We start from the raw sequence: 20071 nt of genomic DNA on the forward strand, positions 1-20071 counted from the left end.
TTTATAAAAAAAAAACCTACCGACGTACATTTATTATGGTGACATTTAAAAATATTGTAGAATTATTGGTGATTTTAACAAATAAATTGAATATATTGATAATTTCAATTAAAACCCTCAACAAGCCTCGTTCATTAAGTGTAAATAAGCGCAGCTGCGGGAAAAGCTTCTTCAATTCAACACTTGTCTTGTACAATCAACAATAATGTTATTATAGAATAATTGAACGTTTGTCACGGATGTTTTTTATTTCGAAATAATGTCAGTAGGTATGTTAATTTATCGAAAATTTGTTATAAATGGGTATATTTAATGAATTGTGTTTTATTGTTATTTCACACCTATGTTGGAATCAGTCAATATTTTGCATTTTATCAGCAAACAACTCAATTGAATAGGAAATACAGTTCAAACTAATGTAGAAATAACAATACATTCATCATCAAAAACGTAGGGTGTAGTTTTTTAATACCGAAAATTTAGGTATTTTGGATTTTTAAAACCGGTATTTCGGTATTGATAAATACTGGAATACCGGTTTTTAAATACCGGTATTGCAGTCCCTAAGTGTAGGTCATACAAGTAGAATTTTCTACGAGGAAATATTATTAGCTATTAACCCAGCCCATTGCGTTCCTCATCTAGACCAAACATACACTGAAAAAGCAACATATTAACAACTTAACAACTGATGTCATAAATAATATCTCTGAAGTAATTTTTTTGAATCAGTTCAAAAGTTAAAAATGTATTTAGTTAACGAAAGCAGTCCTGATTTTCGTTGAATAGATTCACAAAATTATTTAATTTTTTTTGAATATAAGTAAGATGATTTAGAATATCTTCAATATTATTCAGAATAATTGAATTATACAGCCATTTAAATGAGCTACGCTGCTAGATTTTTCTTTTTACAATATCAGAATAACGCAGCAATAATAAAGTAAATAACTACTACTACTTCATTAGTTATGTGTTTCTGACCACTAAATGACTGTTGGTACATATTTATAAATCACATGTAACTTAATGTAACTCGAATGCGACATTGTTATTGGTGTCGTAAGCAACAAATTTCACTCGACATGGTGTGCAGGTATGATAATAAAATGACGCATCGGAACATGTGCAGAAGCTGATCTTTCATTTGTTTCGACTGGTCACGTAATGTCACTGTCCCTACATGCCTGTGCGCTAGAGATGGAAAAACTTGTCGATTTTAAAGACTAAGTATACTTCCTACCAGAATAAAAAATACCTAGTATCGAAACTTGTTCTAAAATACTTACTAGTATTTGAGATATTATATAGAGCGTTTGGCGTGCAAAGCTGTGTCAGTGCTTTTTAGAAGCCATCTTTACACAAATTGTTTATATAATTATTATCCATTTACACAATCACGTATAACATTTGAATTCAGTTTATAAGTTCCAATTATAACACTACAAAATCGAGAAACTCGACGTGACGAACACAGATAGACGCATAAATACTTATCAGTCTCTTACTCAACTGGAATTAACTCCATATTATTACTATAAAACGAACTTGTCACCATTTCTGTCATTCACTATACCAACTTTAGAATTGAGGAGAAAGGGAGAGCAGTGACGCCAATGACAGTTGAGTATATCACGGCTCGACACACGTGTATTATTCTATCTCGCTCGCGCGCATTTAATGACAATATTATTGAACGTCTACCAACAGTACCAACTAGCGAGTCACGGCGATGATCTCATCGCATGCGTTCGAACTTCGACCAAGTTTATTGGGCCACACGTACTGAGTATGGGTAGTACCATGCCGAGACTTGAGTACACAAACTGGTGACAGTATTTCTAACTCACCTCTACTGCATGGAAGACAGCTGCAACACTGTGTCCAATTTTGATTTATGACCATATCCCAGTCGAGAATATTTTTAATGTGCGACCTGGTGTAAGTGAAAACGATATGATTATATGCTAAAGTTGACAGAAATTGTAGTAGGTACTTACAGACGATTTTTTTGAATAATATTTAAAGTCTAAAAAAACTGTCGACTCATCATTATTTATTTTGCCATTCCCATGAGCTCGTCTGCCCATCGTCGCGAAAATCGATCTTTCAATAATAATTCTCAATCTAAAATATAATAATGATTCCGTCCTTCAATAGATGTCAATTCCATGACAATCTCCTTTCAACACAAAAAGAGTAATGAGCAAACTTCAGAAGGGCTTGTAAATTATTAAATTTAAATCTGATTATTATTTCGATTATATTTACATCAAACAGTAATATTTTATAGAGTTTGGTTGAGTTTAGCAAGCGATTAGTAATAATCGATTAGTCAGCCGAGTAAATAATAATTGCAGAAACATTGGAATAATGTGAAAATAAATATGCTAATTCAATTTTTTTTAAATAAATTTAAAACACTACATAGCAGTGGCGAAGGGTGGAGATAGGCTGTTAAGATCCGATATAAATAGTGCGAAACAAACTTTAACAGTCATACGAATTTGTTTTTATTGAATTAAGCCTACAATTTACAGATGTTATTGGTCAGATTTTTAAAATTCAATTAAACACTGCAAAAACCATGCCATATTAGATAATAGTTAAAATAATTACAAGATAAAAAGAACTTTTTATATACCACGTTTTTAAATTGTGTGTTGAATAATATAAACTTGACAATTCTATGTACCTATTAATAAATACTTTTTTTTGTACTTGATAGAAATACTGAATAAATAGAAAATACTGAACTGTCATTTTGACATTTCATATTGATATAGTAACACACTTTTATATTAATAATTTAGTTGCTAGGACCCCCTTAGCAACCAATAATAGTGTTTTACTTTTTACGATTTTTTTCCGAAACACACAATTTAACTGAAAATGAATTCAATTCTGCTTAAATATGGCTAAAAGTATTAAAAGAATGCATTGTAATCGTGTAATGATATATTCTAAAAGTATCTAATGTCTATCTAGTCGGGAAGTTAGTTAAAAATCGATTGCAAGATTTGGACAAAGAAGAAAAAAATTGTGCTGGACTAAAACTAGAACAAGAATACGAGCTAATAAAAACGTGGTAAAATAATCGTCTATCTATAAAATATCTAAAATTATGCCATTAAATCAAATATAAATTTGGATATTTATTATATATATCATTTACTTTACAAAGCGGACATGTGCTGTACTCCAAAGGAACCGATGAAGGACGCACGAGCGGTGTTGGATTTGTTGTCAACAAAGCCTGGAGGGACCGCATAGTCGAGTTCAACTGCATTTCTGACAGGGTCGCAAGCGTGATACTTAAAATCAATGCTAGGTACCGGATTCAGATTTTGCAAGTATATGCTCCGACACAGAGCTATCCTGATGAAAAAGTGGAAGAGTTTTACGAGGAAATAACATCCTTGAAAAATAAAAGTAAATGCCACTTCAACATCATAATGGGAGATTTCAATGCACGTATTGGATCATACCAAAGAGATGACGTAGCGGTCGGACATTTCGGACATGGCTCAAGGGATGGTAGAGGGGACATGCTTGTGGAGTTTGCTGAAACCAACAATCTTCACATCATGAATTCCTTTTTTCAACATAAACCTACACGTAAATGGACGTGGAGAAGCCCGACAGGAAGGACCAGCGAAATCGATTACATCCTCACTGACAGAAAATATACATTTTTAAACTGTAAGGTGATCAATCAGTTTAACACCGGCAGTGATCAACGGATGGTGAGATGTAAGATAAGATTGAACGTCAAATCAGAAAGATCCAAACTGCAGAAGAAGTCAAATGCTCGCGTATACCTGCAGAACAACACTGAATTCCAAAATGAACTCAAAAATGCACTATCGGCTTTCTTAGATGAGAACGAAACCGTTTCCCTATCCAACGCGGAGGATAAAACGAATATTATTCTACAATGTGCAAAAAAAACAGGCGTAAAAAGCTCAGAAGTTAAACCTTCCACCAAGCTTTCGAAGGCAACATTGAATCTTATGGAGCAGAGAAGGAAAACCAAGAGCGATAGACAGGCACAAAATGATATGGAGTTTTCATTACTTTGCAAAACCCTCCGAAGGAAGATTAGAGAAGACCTTCGTAAATTCAATGTAAACCTCATACAAGCAATTGTGAAAGCAGGCAGAAGTTTAAACAAAAACAAGCAATGCTTGTCGATAGGAAAACGTCAAATCACAGTACTAAAAGCAAAAGATGGTTCTATCGTCAGAAATTGGGAACACTTGTTAAGCCGAGTTGAAGAGTTCTACAGCGATCTCTACAGTGATGACACTGACAATACGACTATAGACTTAGATCTTCAGAGAAATGGAAATTCGGAAGACCATACTCCCGAAATTACATCCTGGGAAGTAACCCATGCTTTAAATTACATGAAAAGTGGGAAAGCCCCCGGGGAAGACGGTTTAACGATAGATATCCTCAAAAAAGCAGGAAAGGATGCAAATGAAGTACTTGCACAATTGTTCACAGCCTGCATATGCAAAGAGGATGTCCCAGAGGTATGGAAAAATGCCAGCATTGTCATTCTTCACAAAAAAGGTGACAGAGAAGACCTAGCAAATTATCGTCCAATAAGTCTACTCCCTATTCTCTACAAGACGTTCACAAAAATTCTCTCAAACCGTCTGCAAAATGTACTAGACGAGAACCAACCGAGAGAACAAGCCGGATTTAGAGGAGGATACAGCACTATGGACCATATCCAAGTCGTCAGAGAAATCATAGAGCGGTACCAGGAATACAAACTGCCACTATGCATGGGTTTTATAGACTATGAGAAGGCGTTTGATTCGATAAAAAAATGTTCAATACTCGACGCACTCAGAAAACAAGGAATCCCTGGACGCTATATAAATATTTTCAATAATATATACAGTAGCGCAACAGCATCTGTAAATCTCCATAAACCATCGTGCAGATTTCCTATCAGCAAAGGAGTCCGACAAGGTGATACAATCTCACCTAAACTATTTACAGCTACCCTTGAAGACTTATTCAGGCAACTTGACTGGAATGACAAAAGGATCCCCATAAATGGAGAATACCTGAGTCATCTGCGCTTTGCCGATGACATAGTAATTTTCTCGCAAGACTCAGAAGACCTCCAAAGCAGAATGCAGGAACTTGCTGAAGTAAGCAACAAAGTAGGTTTGAAAATAAATGTAACAAAGACGAAAGTCATGTTCAACTGCTTTGCAGGCCAAAAAGAGATCCTCATCAATGGCACTCAGCTCGAACAGGTGAAAAGCTACATCTATCTCGGACAACAAGTATCTATAGATGGATGTATATTTGATGAAATTGTTCGCAGAGTAAAGCTAGGCTGGAGTGCTTTTGGCCGCCTGAATAATGTCTTCAAAAGTGACCTTCCACTGTGCCTAAAGCGCAAAGTGTTCAACCAGTGTGTGCTTTCCGTGATGACATATGCGTGTGAAACATGGACCCTAAGTAAACGAGAGATCCAGAAACTTAGAGTAGCACAACGTGGTATGGAGAGGTGTATGCTGGGCATAACGCGAAAGGACAAAAAGAGGAATGAGTGGATAAGGAAGCAGACAAGGGTTTGCGATGTAATAGAGTTTATTAAAAGCCTTAAATGGAGATGGGCTGGACACATAGCTCGAAGAAGAGACAATCGTTGGACAAATCTAGTCATCCAGTGGTATCCAAGAAGTACAAAACGTCCACAAGGTAGACCTAGAGGCCGCTGGATCGATGAAATGATAAAGTTCTGCGAAAGTACGTGGCAACGCAATGCACAGGACCGAGAGAAGTGGAAGCAACTTGAAGAGGCCTTCATCCAGCAGTGGATAGATTCAGGCTGATGATGATGATGATGATATATCGTTTAGTCTAGGCAGGCCTTAATGAATTTTAATAAACTAACCAACAACATGACGTGTAATAATATGTATTCTTAATTTATAAAAAAATAAGTATGGATGAAAAAGTGTGCATTATTTTTTCGAAACGCCCTAACAAACCAAAACGACTATGGTTTAGTTTAGGAAAGGTTTAATTGATTTTTTTTGTCTTAGTTCAATAAAAACAAATACGAATGACTTACAAAGTTTAATATGCACTATTTATGTCAGATCTTAATAGCCTACCTCCCCCCTTCGCCACTACTATATAGATATACATTATTTAATATCTAGATGGAAAGCTCATCCAATGATGTAGGTACTAAAAATATTATCTGAACTCCATTTAATTGTTGTTATGGAACTTATGCTGGAATATATAATTTAGGAACGTGCCTCATAAAAAAGATAGTCCTTTAGAAAGTATCTTTATAAATTTTGTAATTACCTAGATATGTAGGTATGGTACCTACTCTAATCCCATCATCATTATCGAGAGATATGTGTTATGGTGAAGTGTGGTGTATGTGTATGAATGCAAACGTTGCTATAAGAATGCCAAAAGAATCCGATTAGCTAAGACCAAACGTTGCTCTGAGTAATGTCTCAATCGTTACGACCAGAGACACTGGATCGAATATTGGATTTTTCTGACAGTGCTGGAAGCCATGATGTTTTTCACACATCGTAAGACATATCTTTTGATAATGGCCTCTGCAACGAGCTCAAAACGTCGAGGAAAGTAGGAAGAGGTACACGCGGTGGAAGCCCAATCATTTATTACGTTAAAAAACAACCGTGAACATCTCAAGCTTTATACCTACGTCATTTTTTGACAAAGAAAATGTCTTGCGTACATACATTTATGTAAAAGTATTATTAATTACACATAGACCGGCGCTGACCGTAGAGACGTAGTAACTTTTGTGATACATTTACCTGAGGGTCTAGGACAATTTGGCGCCGGAAAAACTGGACGCAACGCAGTTCGAAAATAAGTAGACGTTAGGAACCTACTTATAGGTACTTTTAAATATTTAATATTATTATTTATATTTAAAGAATTTTTATATAAAGTCTTAGGCATGATAATTCTCAATACGCAATAAAAAAACATTATGTTAAGAGTAAAATGAATTTAAACTACTACATAGTAGATAGAAACTGATTAAAATTTCTCGTCTACATTCTGTATACGTGTCTACGACAGTGCGGCGTCCAATTGTCCTGGCGTCCATTCCCTTTACCTGAGACGATAGTATATACGACAAGTTATAGTGCCAGGCCGGGAAGTGGTCGTGGTTCTCACTCCTTACCTACGTGCCTAACTTGGTTCTTGATGGATCCGCATAATATGAGATGCGCAGTTTATTTTGTTATTCATCTACATAAGACAATGTATATACGATGTTATAAAATATTATTAGATATAAGATGTGAATCAATATAATTATATAAAGCAATAACTGACAAAAATTCCAGAGTAATATTTATTATATTGAAAGGGATGTCTTTCTATTAATAAATAAGGGATATATACATGTAGATTAAGTACCGATTATAGGATAGAATTATTGTGTGATTTTAAAGAGTACCTATGTATGTTCCCAAAATGTTGTGGGAAGTAATAATATAAATTGTGATGTATGTCATAGGTCGTGTGTAATTCGTGTATGGGTCGATAGTTATGATACTTTTGTTTCCTATAATCCTTATCCGTGTGAATATATCGCAAGTATTAAGTATCCAACTTGTCTAATAAACTAATCCAATAAAGTATTTAAATAAGATCAAATCATTAATTATATACTAATTTTGGATTAATTATAGCAGCCTGGTCAAACCATGCTATAACAACCAAAAGTTATGGTGGCAGCCCCGGAAGTGATCGTGGTTCCCGCTACTCAATCTCCTATATTGGTATTACAACGACGTCGTTTTTCTCGTATGTTTTTGTTTGATGCTTAAACTAACCGGTATATTGTTATATAAATAATGTGTAATGATATTTAATTATTATATCTAGTTTACAACCACTGCTTATAAAATTAGCTCACGTCCGAATGAGCGAATGACAATCTAATGAACCCTACTGTCGGGAAATAACTACCCATTCCTTCTCGCCCCAGGGGTGGGAAACTATATGAATTCGGCCCGCCACGAAGAAAAACAAAACATCATTGCGTGGGTGTCCGGGGATGCGGAAATGGATTTCAAAATAATGATGGATATGCATTTATTATCAGATGTTTGGTATTTCAACTCCCTATGTAACAAGGTTGTCAATCACTTTATATTGTATTCGTATATCATTTAAACATATTTTACCGCTGCGAATATGAAAATAAAAGTTTTAAAAAGAAACCAAAAACGTCAAAAAATATAAAGATATTTAACAACGAGTAACCATTGCTCGTGCTCATTTCTTATGAATCAAAAGTAATCAGAGCATCAGTTGAATTCAGATGGCATAGGTATATATTCATTACTCTAAGGTGCTTGGCAGACCGCCTGTATCCGAAGCCATTGGCACGGGTTCGATTCGGCTAAGATTTATGGTAAAAATTACATGTTTTTTAAAAGCGTATTTTATGATATAGAAAAATATACAAATGTTTTGCTGCTAACAACCGTTACTCGTAAAAAACTATTAAGCATTGCATCGGTGTTACAGACCTACAAACTTATCTGAAGATTGGGATTTCTATCCCCTGAGCCACTATCAAAAACTACCCAATCAAGACTCGTAACTGAACAAAATCTTATATTCGAATGAAATTTTAAAACTGCGTACTATGGTAGTTCGTAGTTCCACTTTTGGCCATTCTACTGATAAGTTTGTAGGTCTGTAGATACATTTTTGAAGCGTCGAAATTTTCAAAAATACCCAAACTTGTTGTGCAATCCTCAAAGAGTCTTGCGAAGCTATTCTATACACATGACGGCTATCGAGGATAGTTTATCATATGTATATATTGAGGCGGTTAATTGTTGTATTAGGTTAACCGTCTCTAAACTGTCAAAAATGCTATGTTTTAACAGCCCCTCTCTTATAGGCCATCCATGGATTGAAACCGTATGCGGTTTCGAACCGTGTGCTCATACCAAGCTTTTCTTTTCTGGTCATGGAAATATATTTCCACAAAGTATATTATAAGCATCTGATCGCATCCGTTCATACCATACACTTACACTTACACAGTAGTGAAAATATATTTTCATGATCAAAAATCATAAGTTTAGTATGGCACACGGATCTAAACCGTATACGGTTTCAGTCCATGGATGGCCTCTTAGCTGTGTTAACTTTTAGAGCGACATAGACAGTTTTGACGGTTAACTTATTGTAACAATTAACCGCCTTAATACATAAATATAGCAAAGTGATAATATTTATCACTTTAACCATCGATAGCCGTCTTGTGTATAAACCCACTGGTCTCCAGAGTGATCGCGACACTTAGTCACAAGTGAGTGACAAGTAGGTAGATGCATATTGTATATTTAAAAAAAAAATGTTGGTCACAGAGAGTTATGATTAGGTACAAAACAATATGTAAGTACCTATTATACACTTCCTATTGATTTTCTTATAACTTGGTTGGTTGGCTATTACCTACTTATAATATAATTTTCGTTACAAATTATTATACCCTATATATACTTGTGAATATACCCTCGTCGTCTCTATGATGGCTTGTTGAACGTGATGTAAAGTCAGCTAGGAAATATCAGACAATATATTTATAACCATTTTTATATAATACGAAAGAAAGTGTTTGCTATATTACAATATTCCAACAACAATACTAAAAGTAGAATTCATAAAATTAACTTTGTTTCAAAACTAATATAATTAAGCCTACTTTTATAAGAGAACACACGTTTGTTGTCTATTTGTAAATGCTTGAAAGAACTACTCGTGATTCCTTCTCAACAAATTTTAAAGGTGTTCTGTTTCTAGTCTTGGTCACTACGAGAGAATCCAATCCCGACCCAAAATTCTGATCCCGGGATTTCGGGGTCACAATTTCACAATCCCGGGACTGGTCCCGGGATTGGCATTTTTTCCATAGTTAATATAATTTTTTTATATTTGCAAATAACATTGATAAAATCGGTCAAAAATAAATCTAATATAATTTATACTATTTAAGACATTTTTATTGTTAACATTGTGTACGTTCAATCTTGAACATACATAAGTTTAATGGAGTAAATAATATTGTAATATAAATAATAATGTGAATTAAATATGAGTTTGCTGTTTCTGATAGTAAAGGCTTAATGAATGGGTTGGCGAGATTTAAAATAGTAAAGCAAATCGTGGTGTATAGGGCCTTTGCGCTTCATAAATCTAATAAGCCAAATATGAAACTGCCATAAAACGTCATGATGCTAAAAGTGCGAAGCATTGTTTTTTTCCAATCCTTCCCATTTGTATTAATTTATGTGAAAAAATATAATGAATCGGCAACTTACATATGGGTATAAATCAAACTTCATTCAAACTCAGTTTATTTCTAATTTAGTTATTTGTTATTAAAAGTATTTTTTCTGTTATACTTTCCTTTTAATTTTATTTTCCATAAAAATTGATTAAAAAAAAATCAATCCCGAAAGTTTCGGGATTATGTTTATCAATCCCGGGATTTATAGGTATCGAAAATAGCTCGGGATCCCGGGATTGGAATCCCTAGTCACTACTATCAAAGACAAAGATTGCTGACATATATATGGCGTAGAAAAATCTATATTATAAACAAGCAATTCTTTTATAATTAACAAGAAGTTAGCAAAATGAATATATGAACCAAAAATCGTTCGATCATTCTTTAAACTTAGCTTTCAGCATACTTACTTCCAATAATTCATGGCATACTTGACTTATAATATTAAATAAGCGTTTCTTTAATATAAAATTACTCCCGAATAATATAGTTCTCGTAATTAGTATAAACACCCGTGTTTACAGTGAAATTAAACAGTATTTAATTCAAAATGTCGTTAAAATTTAACAAGAAGCCAGGTAGGTATATAACTTTTAGATACACAAATCAATAATGTTAATTAGTGCCATGGAACCTTTTTTGAAACCACCCATTAAAGTCATCTCTGTCAGCGAAATTTAAATGTCCCTTTTTTAAATTACAACTTCCGGTAATTTGTAATTTTAAGAGACGTCATTAATTAATTACTCTGGGACGAAGGATAATTAAAAAGTGACGTTTTAATTTGACTGTTTGAAACGATGTCAAGATTTGAAAATTTTTCGGGAAATTTTAATTTAACGTTGCAATTTATTATGTCGAATTAATGGGCCAACATGATCGCAAAAACGCTATTGATTTTATAATCAACACAAACATAAAAACCAACTCATTTAGTGCTAACACCGCGACTGGCGCATTTGGAGTCGTTGGCAATTAGATATAATTAACATGTTATTTAAATGTGATAATTAAAAAGTTAGCAGTGATCTTGATTTTTTATTGTTAGATACAGATTATATGGGGTATTTGATTATGTCTCTTGTGCGATTGGGATAATAATAATGTAAATGACTCTTCTTGCATTGTAGGTGTGATCTTTTGTTATTTGCGATTTTTGTGATTGTCCCTTTGACTAGTTTAAATTTAATATTGATGGCAAGTCATGCGGAATATTAGTTTTATGCTTATAAAGTTAATGGAAGGGTTTTTAAGCTCAGTAAATTCCTGACAAATAAGTCTCAGAGTAGAACAGCACGATTAATTATTGTAGGTGCTACAAAATCTGTACTTCGAAATAACATGCAGCTAATTTAATGATATATCCCACGAAGGCCGAGCGGCTTAAGCGTCGCCTTATAATGTCGTGGGTCCCCGGTTCGAATCCTGGGTCTGGCAAATTAACATGATGTTTTTCAACGACTCTGGTTAAAATACTTTATTAGATTCAATTAATTGTAAAATCAGGTATTTAACATAACTTATCGGTATGGCGTCAGAAACAAGAGTCCTCTTTACAATCACTAGATGCTTAATATATAGTTTTAATATTGGATATAGATTTATTGTACTTATATTATGTTCCCACGGACAGCGGTCAATTAAGAAGAGAATATCTAGGGATATAATAATATGTATAGAGGATATAGCAGATGTTCCACAAAAACATCATAAAATATCGACTTTATGAGTATGGACCTAATAGGTTGAGCAAGTGGCTAACATCCATTTCAAAATTCTGTATATACAAACCTCCACTTTGTGGAGAACCATATGATTTTATTAGGATTGAACATGGTTAAAAAAAAACATTAACATAAAGTAAGGTTTATTTTAGCAAAGCTTTATTTTTATATTTTGAGGCTCTGTTTCTATAGAATAAAACATTTCTGCAATATCTTTAAATAAGCCATGAAAAATGTAAAGGTTCATTTTTATTATTAACCAATGTGTATTATTTTTGTGGGTCCCAGGTTCGAATTCTGAAAAATTCACATGTTGTTTTTCAATGTCTGTTTGGACCCAGCGTATGGACCTAATAGGTTGACCAAGTCACTATCCTGCATTTTTCGTAAAAACATAAATCTGTGAATACATTCTCCACACGGTTAGGTTCATATTATGATCATTTGGGATATAATGTAATTGGTCTGTTCATACTTAAGAAAGAGATATTATATACATATTATATAATAATCATGCAGTCATTATGTAGTCATATAGTCATAATAATCATTATAGTACAGGTATCAATTGTACGCCATGTGATAGAAATCTTTAAATAAGTAATAATAATTTAGGTAATGATTTGGATATTATCGCTCGGCAAGTAGACAGCCGCTGGACAAATGCAGTCATACAGTGGTACCCAATGGTTACTAAACGATCACAAGAAAAACCTACTGGATCAACGAACTCATAGAGTTGTACAGTGGATGTACAGAGACCGAGATGAGTAGCAGAAACTAGAGAAGGCCTTTATCCAGCAGTGGATCGATCCCGACTGATGTTGATGATTTGAATTAATTGTAGCAATCAATCAATTACATGACTATAATACTATGCAACAGCTGATGCATGCGTTCGAAATTCAAAGTTGAATCATAAAAACAATAAAATTGTTTTACGAATAAATCCGTAAGATACTTGAAAAAAGAACACGGAACTAAAAATGTTGCAGACGATTCTCCCGCCCAAATTACAGGCAATAACGCCACGCTCTCGACCAATTAGCGGCCCCCGTCCGTTTCCGTGTTATTGTTGCCGAAATAAAAAAAAGATGGCGGCGGGTCCCCTTTTCGCGCCTTATTAGACAGGAGCGCGCCATTATCGTAAAGACGGAGGTTTACGCGCAAAAATTTCGCCGATGCCACGCCGCGGCGTAAAAGTGAAACTATTTTCATAAATGTTTAGCAGCAATAAAAATATACTCGCCCGACAGCCGAAAAAGGTTAGTTGTTTTTTTCATACACTTTATAAATAGCTTATGTATAGGTGTGTCGGGGTTGTCAAACATTTTCGCTTCCTGCACCCCTTGAGGCAGGCGTGTGCCTATCCAGTCCAAAGAGTTTCCGGGTACACTTCAGTAATGACTAGATATTATACTTCTCATGCTATTTTATTAGTTGTGTTATTATTGCCACCAGGCAAAATCATATAAAATATAAACATGTAAAAAAACTAATCATATAAGGGAGCCAAAAATCAGAAAGTAAAAAAGTCAAGAGAAATCTATGTTTCTTCAATCATGATCAGTAGGTATAATATAATTATATATATAGTAAATATTGAACAAATACCTACACACTTCTCTGTGCGCATTGCACCGTTTAAATATGATATATTTATGGTAAGAATGATATCTTTATTCAATTTACGATTAATTATCTCGGAAAATAAATCGACGACATCAATTTTTTTGCGTTGGAAACCGAGCACGAAGATTTTAGATCAATCAAATCACGATCAAAATATATAAATTTTTATTGTAACAAAATTATAAAATGACGAATGATGATTGATGAATTCATGTTTTGAGTACCGGACCGCCCCCAAATTTGAAAAGATAATATTTTCATTGAATTATTACACGTACCGAACGTTTATTGTATAATATATACACAGTAAATATGCCATTGACAGTTTAAAGAAATGTTATATAATATAAAACCGTATAAAGGTAAATCATTGAAGTAATAATGAAAGGTAAGGGGAAAAAAACATTAGAAAACCGTTACTATCCACCTCAAGGGTGGCAAAAGATGTAGTGAAATGGATTTTGTAGTATTCCAGAGAAAACAAAACGACGAAACGAAGAGCTTAAATAATTATACAATATTAATCCTCCTCTTGCTCGGAGTCTGAAGTATTGTGTCATTCGAATCGGGAAATAAATAAATTTTGTTTCTTATAATGTAAAAATGACAAACTATGTAGAGGTATTAATTAGTTTATTATTTTATATTATAATACATACTTCCGCCTGTGTTAGATATAGTTTGAAATTATAATATGATATGATGAGCTTAATAATTTTTATTCCACTTAGTATAATTTTTAATTTCATATTTTACTAATATCTGGGAATGTATGATGGCATTAAAACTTAATTTACTATAAAAATTTTAAAATATTTTTAAATTAATTAAGTACTTAGGAATATAAACCACGAAATATTAAAATCAATGCTACTAGTACTACCGTATTGTGTTTTATTTTAACTAGTACAATGTATTTCTACCAAGAATATGTGGTTAACATCATAGTACATAGTATATTATCAAGATATAGGTACTCTGTATTTTAGATAAACATAATTCAACGTATTTAATACTGCTACTGTTTCGTGCTTGCGTATATAATTGATGCCCAAAATTATTTTATTTTGTCGGAAACAATTAAACGTCATTAAAAACTATTTGTTTCATTTTTTTATAAAAATGACATTAGATTTTGAGGTTGTAGCGTGCGCATATCCTTGTACGCAAATAGCGCGCGTATTAATTACTATTTAGTGATTAGTCATGTTGTATGCATTTCAGCCTAAGCCTTAAAGTGTAGACTGGAAAAGTTTAGACAAAATCTCCCATACGGATACTATATAATAGGAAGAATAATATTTATGTGAGTTTGTACAAATATTTTTTCTCGTAAACGTTTGACGCTACACATGAATGAATATGTTATATTGTTAACAAGATTACAAATGTTGATATGAGACAATTTTATTGTGTTGTTATTAGCACTTAACTTCTATTATTAGATTAATTTATTATGAAATCTCAGTAAATGTCGTGTAAAATATTAATAATATGTTATGGTTGTTTATTTCCTGCGTTAGAAAGGTTAGGCGGGCCAATTAGCAGACACGGAACCAATTGTGTTTTATTGTAGGGAATAAAAAAAATATAACACTCCCTGTGCGTCTTATTAGACGTGACTGGGTAATAATAGAAAGATGAGAACTCACGTGTCGAAAAATACAGTGAAGGGACATGTTTTCGCGAAAGTAATTTTGACCCCTCAAACGGTGAAACAAGTTTAAATATTGATCTTCACAAAAAAAATATAAATTACCTAATTAAAATAAAAAAAAATGCATTATGAATCATTATATTAATCAACCCGGTCAATATGTTCATATGGCTGAGAAATACAGGATGCAAACCACATCCTCTGGGAACGACCTAAAATGTTTACTAAAAGGGAATATCTGCTCAAGTCGGTTCAATCAGCTGTTGGGCCCATCGGACCGTCCAATCTAGTCGCCATAAAGGCCAATTTTGGTGCATTTAGAAAATTTGGGGCTTCATACTGCCAACGTGAAAATCTCTTCACTTAGAATGTTCGGCAGTTTTGTATTAGATTTAGTTTGTTACTTACTACAATATTTAATATTGCCTCTACGTGCTCATCTCTCCTATTGGTAACTTTACTTAGAGTCATGTAAATTCAGTCAAAACATATTTGAGTGCATGGCGACTTTATTGTTGGGTAACTGCTCCTGAGACATTCCCAGTTATAAAAAAATTATGCTTCACCCAAACGTAGGGTACCGTGATACGCCCGATTAAAACCGGATGTTGTGCGGGGTGTGTGTGGTTTTGTGGGGCCATTAACTTCAATAATCAGCTTAGATAAATCCACTGCTGGATGGATATGTATGCATTGCGTTTCTAAATACTTAAATGTACTCATACTGCCTTTGTCTAACCTTTTGTAGCTCTTGGGAACCTCTGAATGTGATTTGTCAATATTTTATCTTTTCTTCAGGTTATGTACTCCGCCAATTGCCATATAAGATTGTTAGATAACTCTATTACATAATATATTTGCGGCCAGATTTACCATACGGCTAAAGGGGCTAAGCGTTTCCGAATTGATAGAAGCCACGGAATCAGAAAAAAACAAATTGAAATAGTCCGATTCTTATATACATAAATAACACGGCCAATCAATTGATAAAATAATATATTGAATATGTTAAGAAAGTCGCGTGTCTCGTAAAAGGATTGTAGTTGTCATTTTAATAACTTGAAGATGCGTAAGAAGATGAAAATTACGATTAGCGCCGGCTAGATGGCAGCGACTTGCCTGCGCACTTGTAACGCTTTTCGGTTTGCGCGAGCTACAGTTTTCACGTCCATACACACAGGCTTCCCGATTCAAACCGGTATGTGCAGGTGAGTTTGCAGTAAAGCATGAGCATATAGCCGGTGCTTAAAGCAAATATATAACAGTTTTCAGTAAACACCTATGAAATAAATAAACACTTTACCAATAAGTATTAGGCCAGCGCCCCTGTGTGTGCTTCTATATGTTTTTGAATTTCTCTTTTACTGACGGTATTTTGTTGGTATGTGTAATAAGGAAAGTATACATTGGTTGAATACTTTGAATTTGAGGCACAATTAATTGTCACTTTTAAACATATTATTACGGAAGGAAAAAGCTCTCCAATTCAACTTTTTATACACACATAAGCCGTTTGTTGTATTTGGTAAATCAAACTATGTTTCAAATATTTCAAATTTTCTTTCTCATACACCATCTATTATATTTCATGGCAATGATTTATAATAAATTTGACAAAGATACGGTATTGAGAAGACCTCGCTAGTCGAGATATATTTGGGAACATATGAATATATTCGTATCTAGGCATGATTCTACGAGAGTTTATCATTTAGTATCATTCTCTAAATATTGAAGCTGTACGTACTTGTTTAATATTAAAATATTCATTCAGCAAAGGGTCGAATTCAAAGGCATACGGAATCGGCGAAAGAAAAACATATTCCGCCCCCGACGGCAAAGTAATTCCGAATGGGAATTGCTTATAAATTCAATTATGCAGAACAAAAAAGTGCGGCGAGCTTTACAGGTGTCCCGCGACGTCGCTGGGAAAAGCTTCGGCGCCGAGACGCCCTCTGGGAGGCATTCGCACCGGAGGGCGTCGGAAAATCATGTTTATACAATTACCAGATTGAAATGTTTTGTAATAACTTCCGAAATAACATTAATATATTACTACGAAAATATTGAAGGGGTTTATTTCAGGCTTCCGTTATAAATTATAGAGAAAATAAATAAACGCATTGTATTCATGGTTAATGACTTATATGATATTATTTGTATTGGGTATAGTACAGTGGTGAAGGGTAGAGGTAGCTTCTTCCACCGTAGATCCACCATAACCACACTAAAGTTTGCCAGTCATACGTTTTTGTTATCATTTAAATAAGACTACTTTGGTATAAGCAGTGCTTAGTAAATTAAAAAAATGAACCAACGATTTATGTAAAATGTATTATTAATCCAACGAAAACAAATAAGTATGCATCATTTAGTCGTATCGCCCAAAGTATACCGAAACTATTATGATTGATTTAGGTAGGGTTTAATTGATTTTTTTTATTATGGTGGATCTTAACAGCCTATATCTACCCTTCGCTACTGGTATAGTATTAGGTTATAATATGCTATCGTAATTTTGTAATGATTACATTAGTTTTGATATGCCGATAATCAGAAGTCAGTATTTGAATATACATTAATTTGTATGAAAATATGTGAACGAAAGATAATTGACCCTAATCATTAAGCCGTTTGGCAAATGGTAGAAAAGCATTTAAGACCTATATTTTTTTACTCAGCACTATTTACAATAGGTTATTTGCAGGAGTTATAAAAATACGTAAAATTTATTTGAATTTTAGAAAAAAGACAGCGACATATTTTGAAACAGAGACAAACAACAATAATTATTCGAATGACGAGTCTGGTTGGGCTTTCATATTCATCCTTTCTTTCCACCAACCTCAAATCCCCAATTATTGTCACAAGAACACCAGTCACGGGTCATGATCGACCGTGATGAAAGTTAAGTTGGAGTTAGCTCAAGACAACTGGTGCGTGTAGGCCTGTTACCGCTAAACTACAGTTTATTGATTAATTCAATTAAACAGACTCCTTCAAAAGTTAGCTCGAGTGACATCAAGAAAGCGGTCGCGTTGCGGGTTTGTTATAGCTTAGCCGTTGTTAACGACCGAGTGACTCAAAACGCATATGTTCGACCTTCGTTGCACTAAATCTGTTACGATTTCAGTGAACGTCGCGTCTATATCATCCATCCTGAACTTATCATCACCATCAAAAGTGTACCGTCCGTTTACCAGTGCGTGACTGCATGAACACTGAACCGGCCCCAGCGTGCGCCAGCCCTTTCAACGTAAAAGTCAGTGTCTGGCATCCTGTGTCACTCCCCTCCCATAAATCCGCAATCTACCAATCCATCATTACCTTCAAATTACAATCCACTGCTAAAAAGCGCCACGACAGTCTTTTAAAGAAAAAAAATATTAATCTAAGACATGGTTTTCTTACCTTGAGGAATTGGAAAGTGGCTATTGGAGGTAGTCTCTTCACGTGAGGGTAGTAGAAGCTTCCGGCTGGATGAGAAGGGTACCGTGATGTCATCCGATAGGCGACTCCTTGAGGCTCCGTGGGCCAGTTGGGAGCAGTGAAAGTGAAACCGTTATCTGTGCCAGCGTCAATCGGGTCAACCTGGAATAAACATACAATATTAAATATTATTAAGAGATTTAACTGTAACTTAAGACAGTTTTAGAACATTTTGTATTACAAAACTTGATGGTGATTTCTCAAAGTTTTTATGGTGAATAATTGGAAGCCTTATGAAAACATCTTTTCGTTAGCAAACTGAAATGGTAGCTGTATAATATTATCAACGCTACGTTTCGTGGCCTCTTTTGATGGTCATTATTTCGTAGGTACGTATGAAATATGCAGTCATACAGTGGTACCTATTAAGAAATAAAAGGCTACACTGCATCTATTCTATACACAAGACTGCTTTCGGCCGCTACGGCAGCTATCTAGGGTAGGTTTGTATCAAAGTATTAGCACTTATTGTAACAATTACATTATTATATAATATACTAGCTGACCCGGCAAACGTTGTTCTGCCATATAAATTATTTCTAGTGAATATTTTGGTTGTTAAATAAAAAGTAACGAATGTATCGTAAGTGTGTGGGGATGGGATCTATGACAGAAAGAGGAATGGAGCACTGTAGACGATGACCGCCGATAAAAACAAAAAAAAACATCAACCATTCATTTTCTCAATTCAAAATGAGTAACGATGTTCATAATGAATGAATTATCTGTGACAGTATCTCGTTGTTTAATGTTTATGCAATATCTGTCTTGTCCCTTCCAGAAAATTAGCGGATATTGGAGAGCGTCCTATGAACGGTGTGTGTCAGCGATGAACTCCAGATTATTGTTTCTTCTTCGAATCACGATTTCTCGCGTCGATGTGCAGTCGCCAACTATGATTCCAGCAATATCGTCAACAACAGTCGCATTGAATTGACGTTGGTGCTCTCCAGCTGGTGTTTTATCAGGATTGATGACAATAGCGTGATTGTCTCTTTGCAATTCGTGCATGTGTGCTTTGAAGAATTTCAATAATTCATTGTGATCATTCAACAGGGCGTCCAGTTCGCCGACGATGCGCCTGGCATTAGGCGAATTGAGGCTATTCTAGCCGCAACGTGCATCCACATGATTGATGTCCTCACCGCCGCACCCATGAAGTAGATTTGTAAAAATGTATGTGGTTCGTTTGGCATTGGCAGCAATGAGCCTACT

At 34.4% G+C, this 20071-nt stretch overlaps 1 protein-coding gene across 1 annotated transcript in view; it reads right to left on the bottom strand.

The window, feature by feature from the left end:
• Positions 1-20071, bottom strand: part of mspo (M-spondin) — a 540637-nt gene that overhangs the window by 12598 nt on the left and 507968 nt on the right. The window contains exon 4 of the mRNA XM_085942218.1: positions 18779-18958. Within this exon, the coding sequence (XP_085798344.1) occupies positions 18779-18958 (180 nt within the window). The remainder of the gene's footprint in view (positions 1-18778; positions 18959-20071) is intronic.

The sequence above is a fragment of the Rhyacophila brunnea genome, unplaced genomic scaffold (assembly GCF_057557595.1).
Source record: "Rhyacophila brunnea isolate RB1 unplaced genomic scaffold, BYU_Rbru_1.0 scaffold_14, whole genome shotgun sequence".
NCBI lineage: Eukaryota > Metazoa > Arthropoda > Insecta > Trichoptera > Rhyacophilidae > Rhyacophila > Rhyacophila brunnea.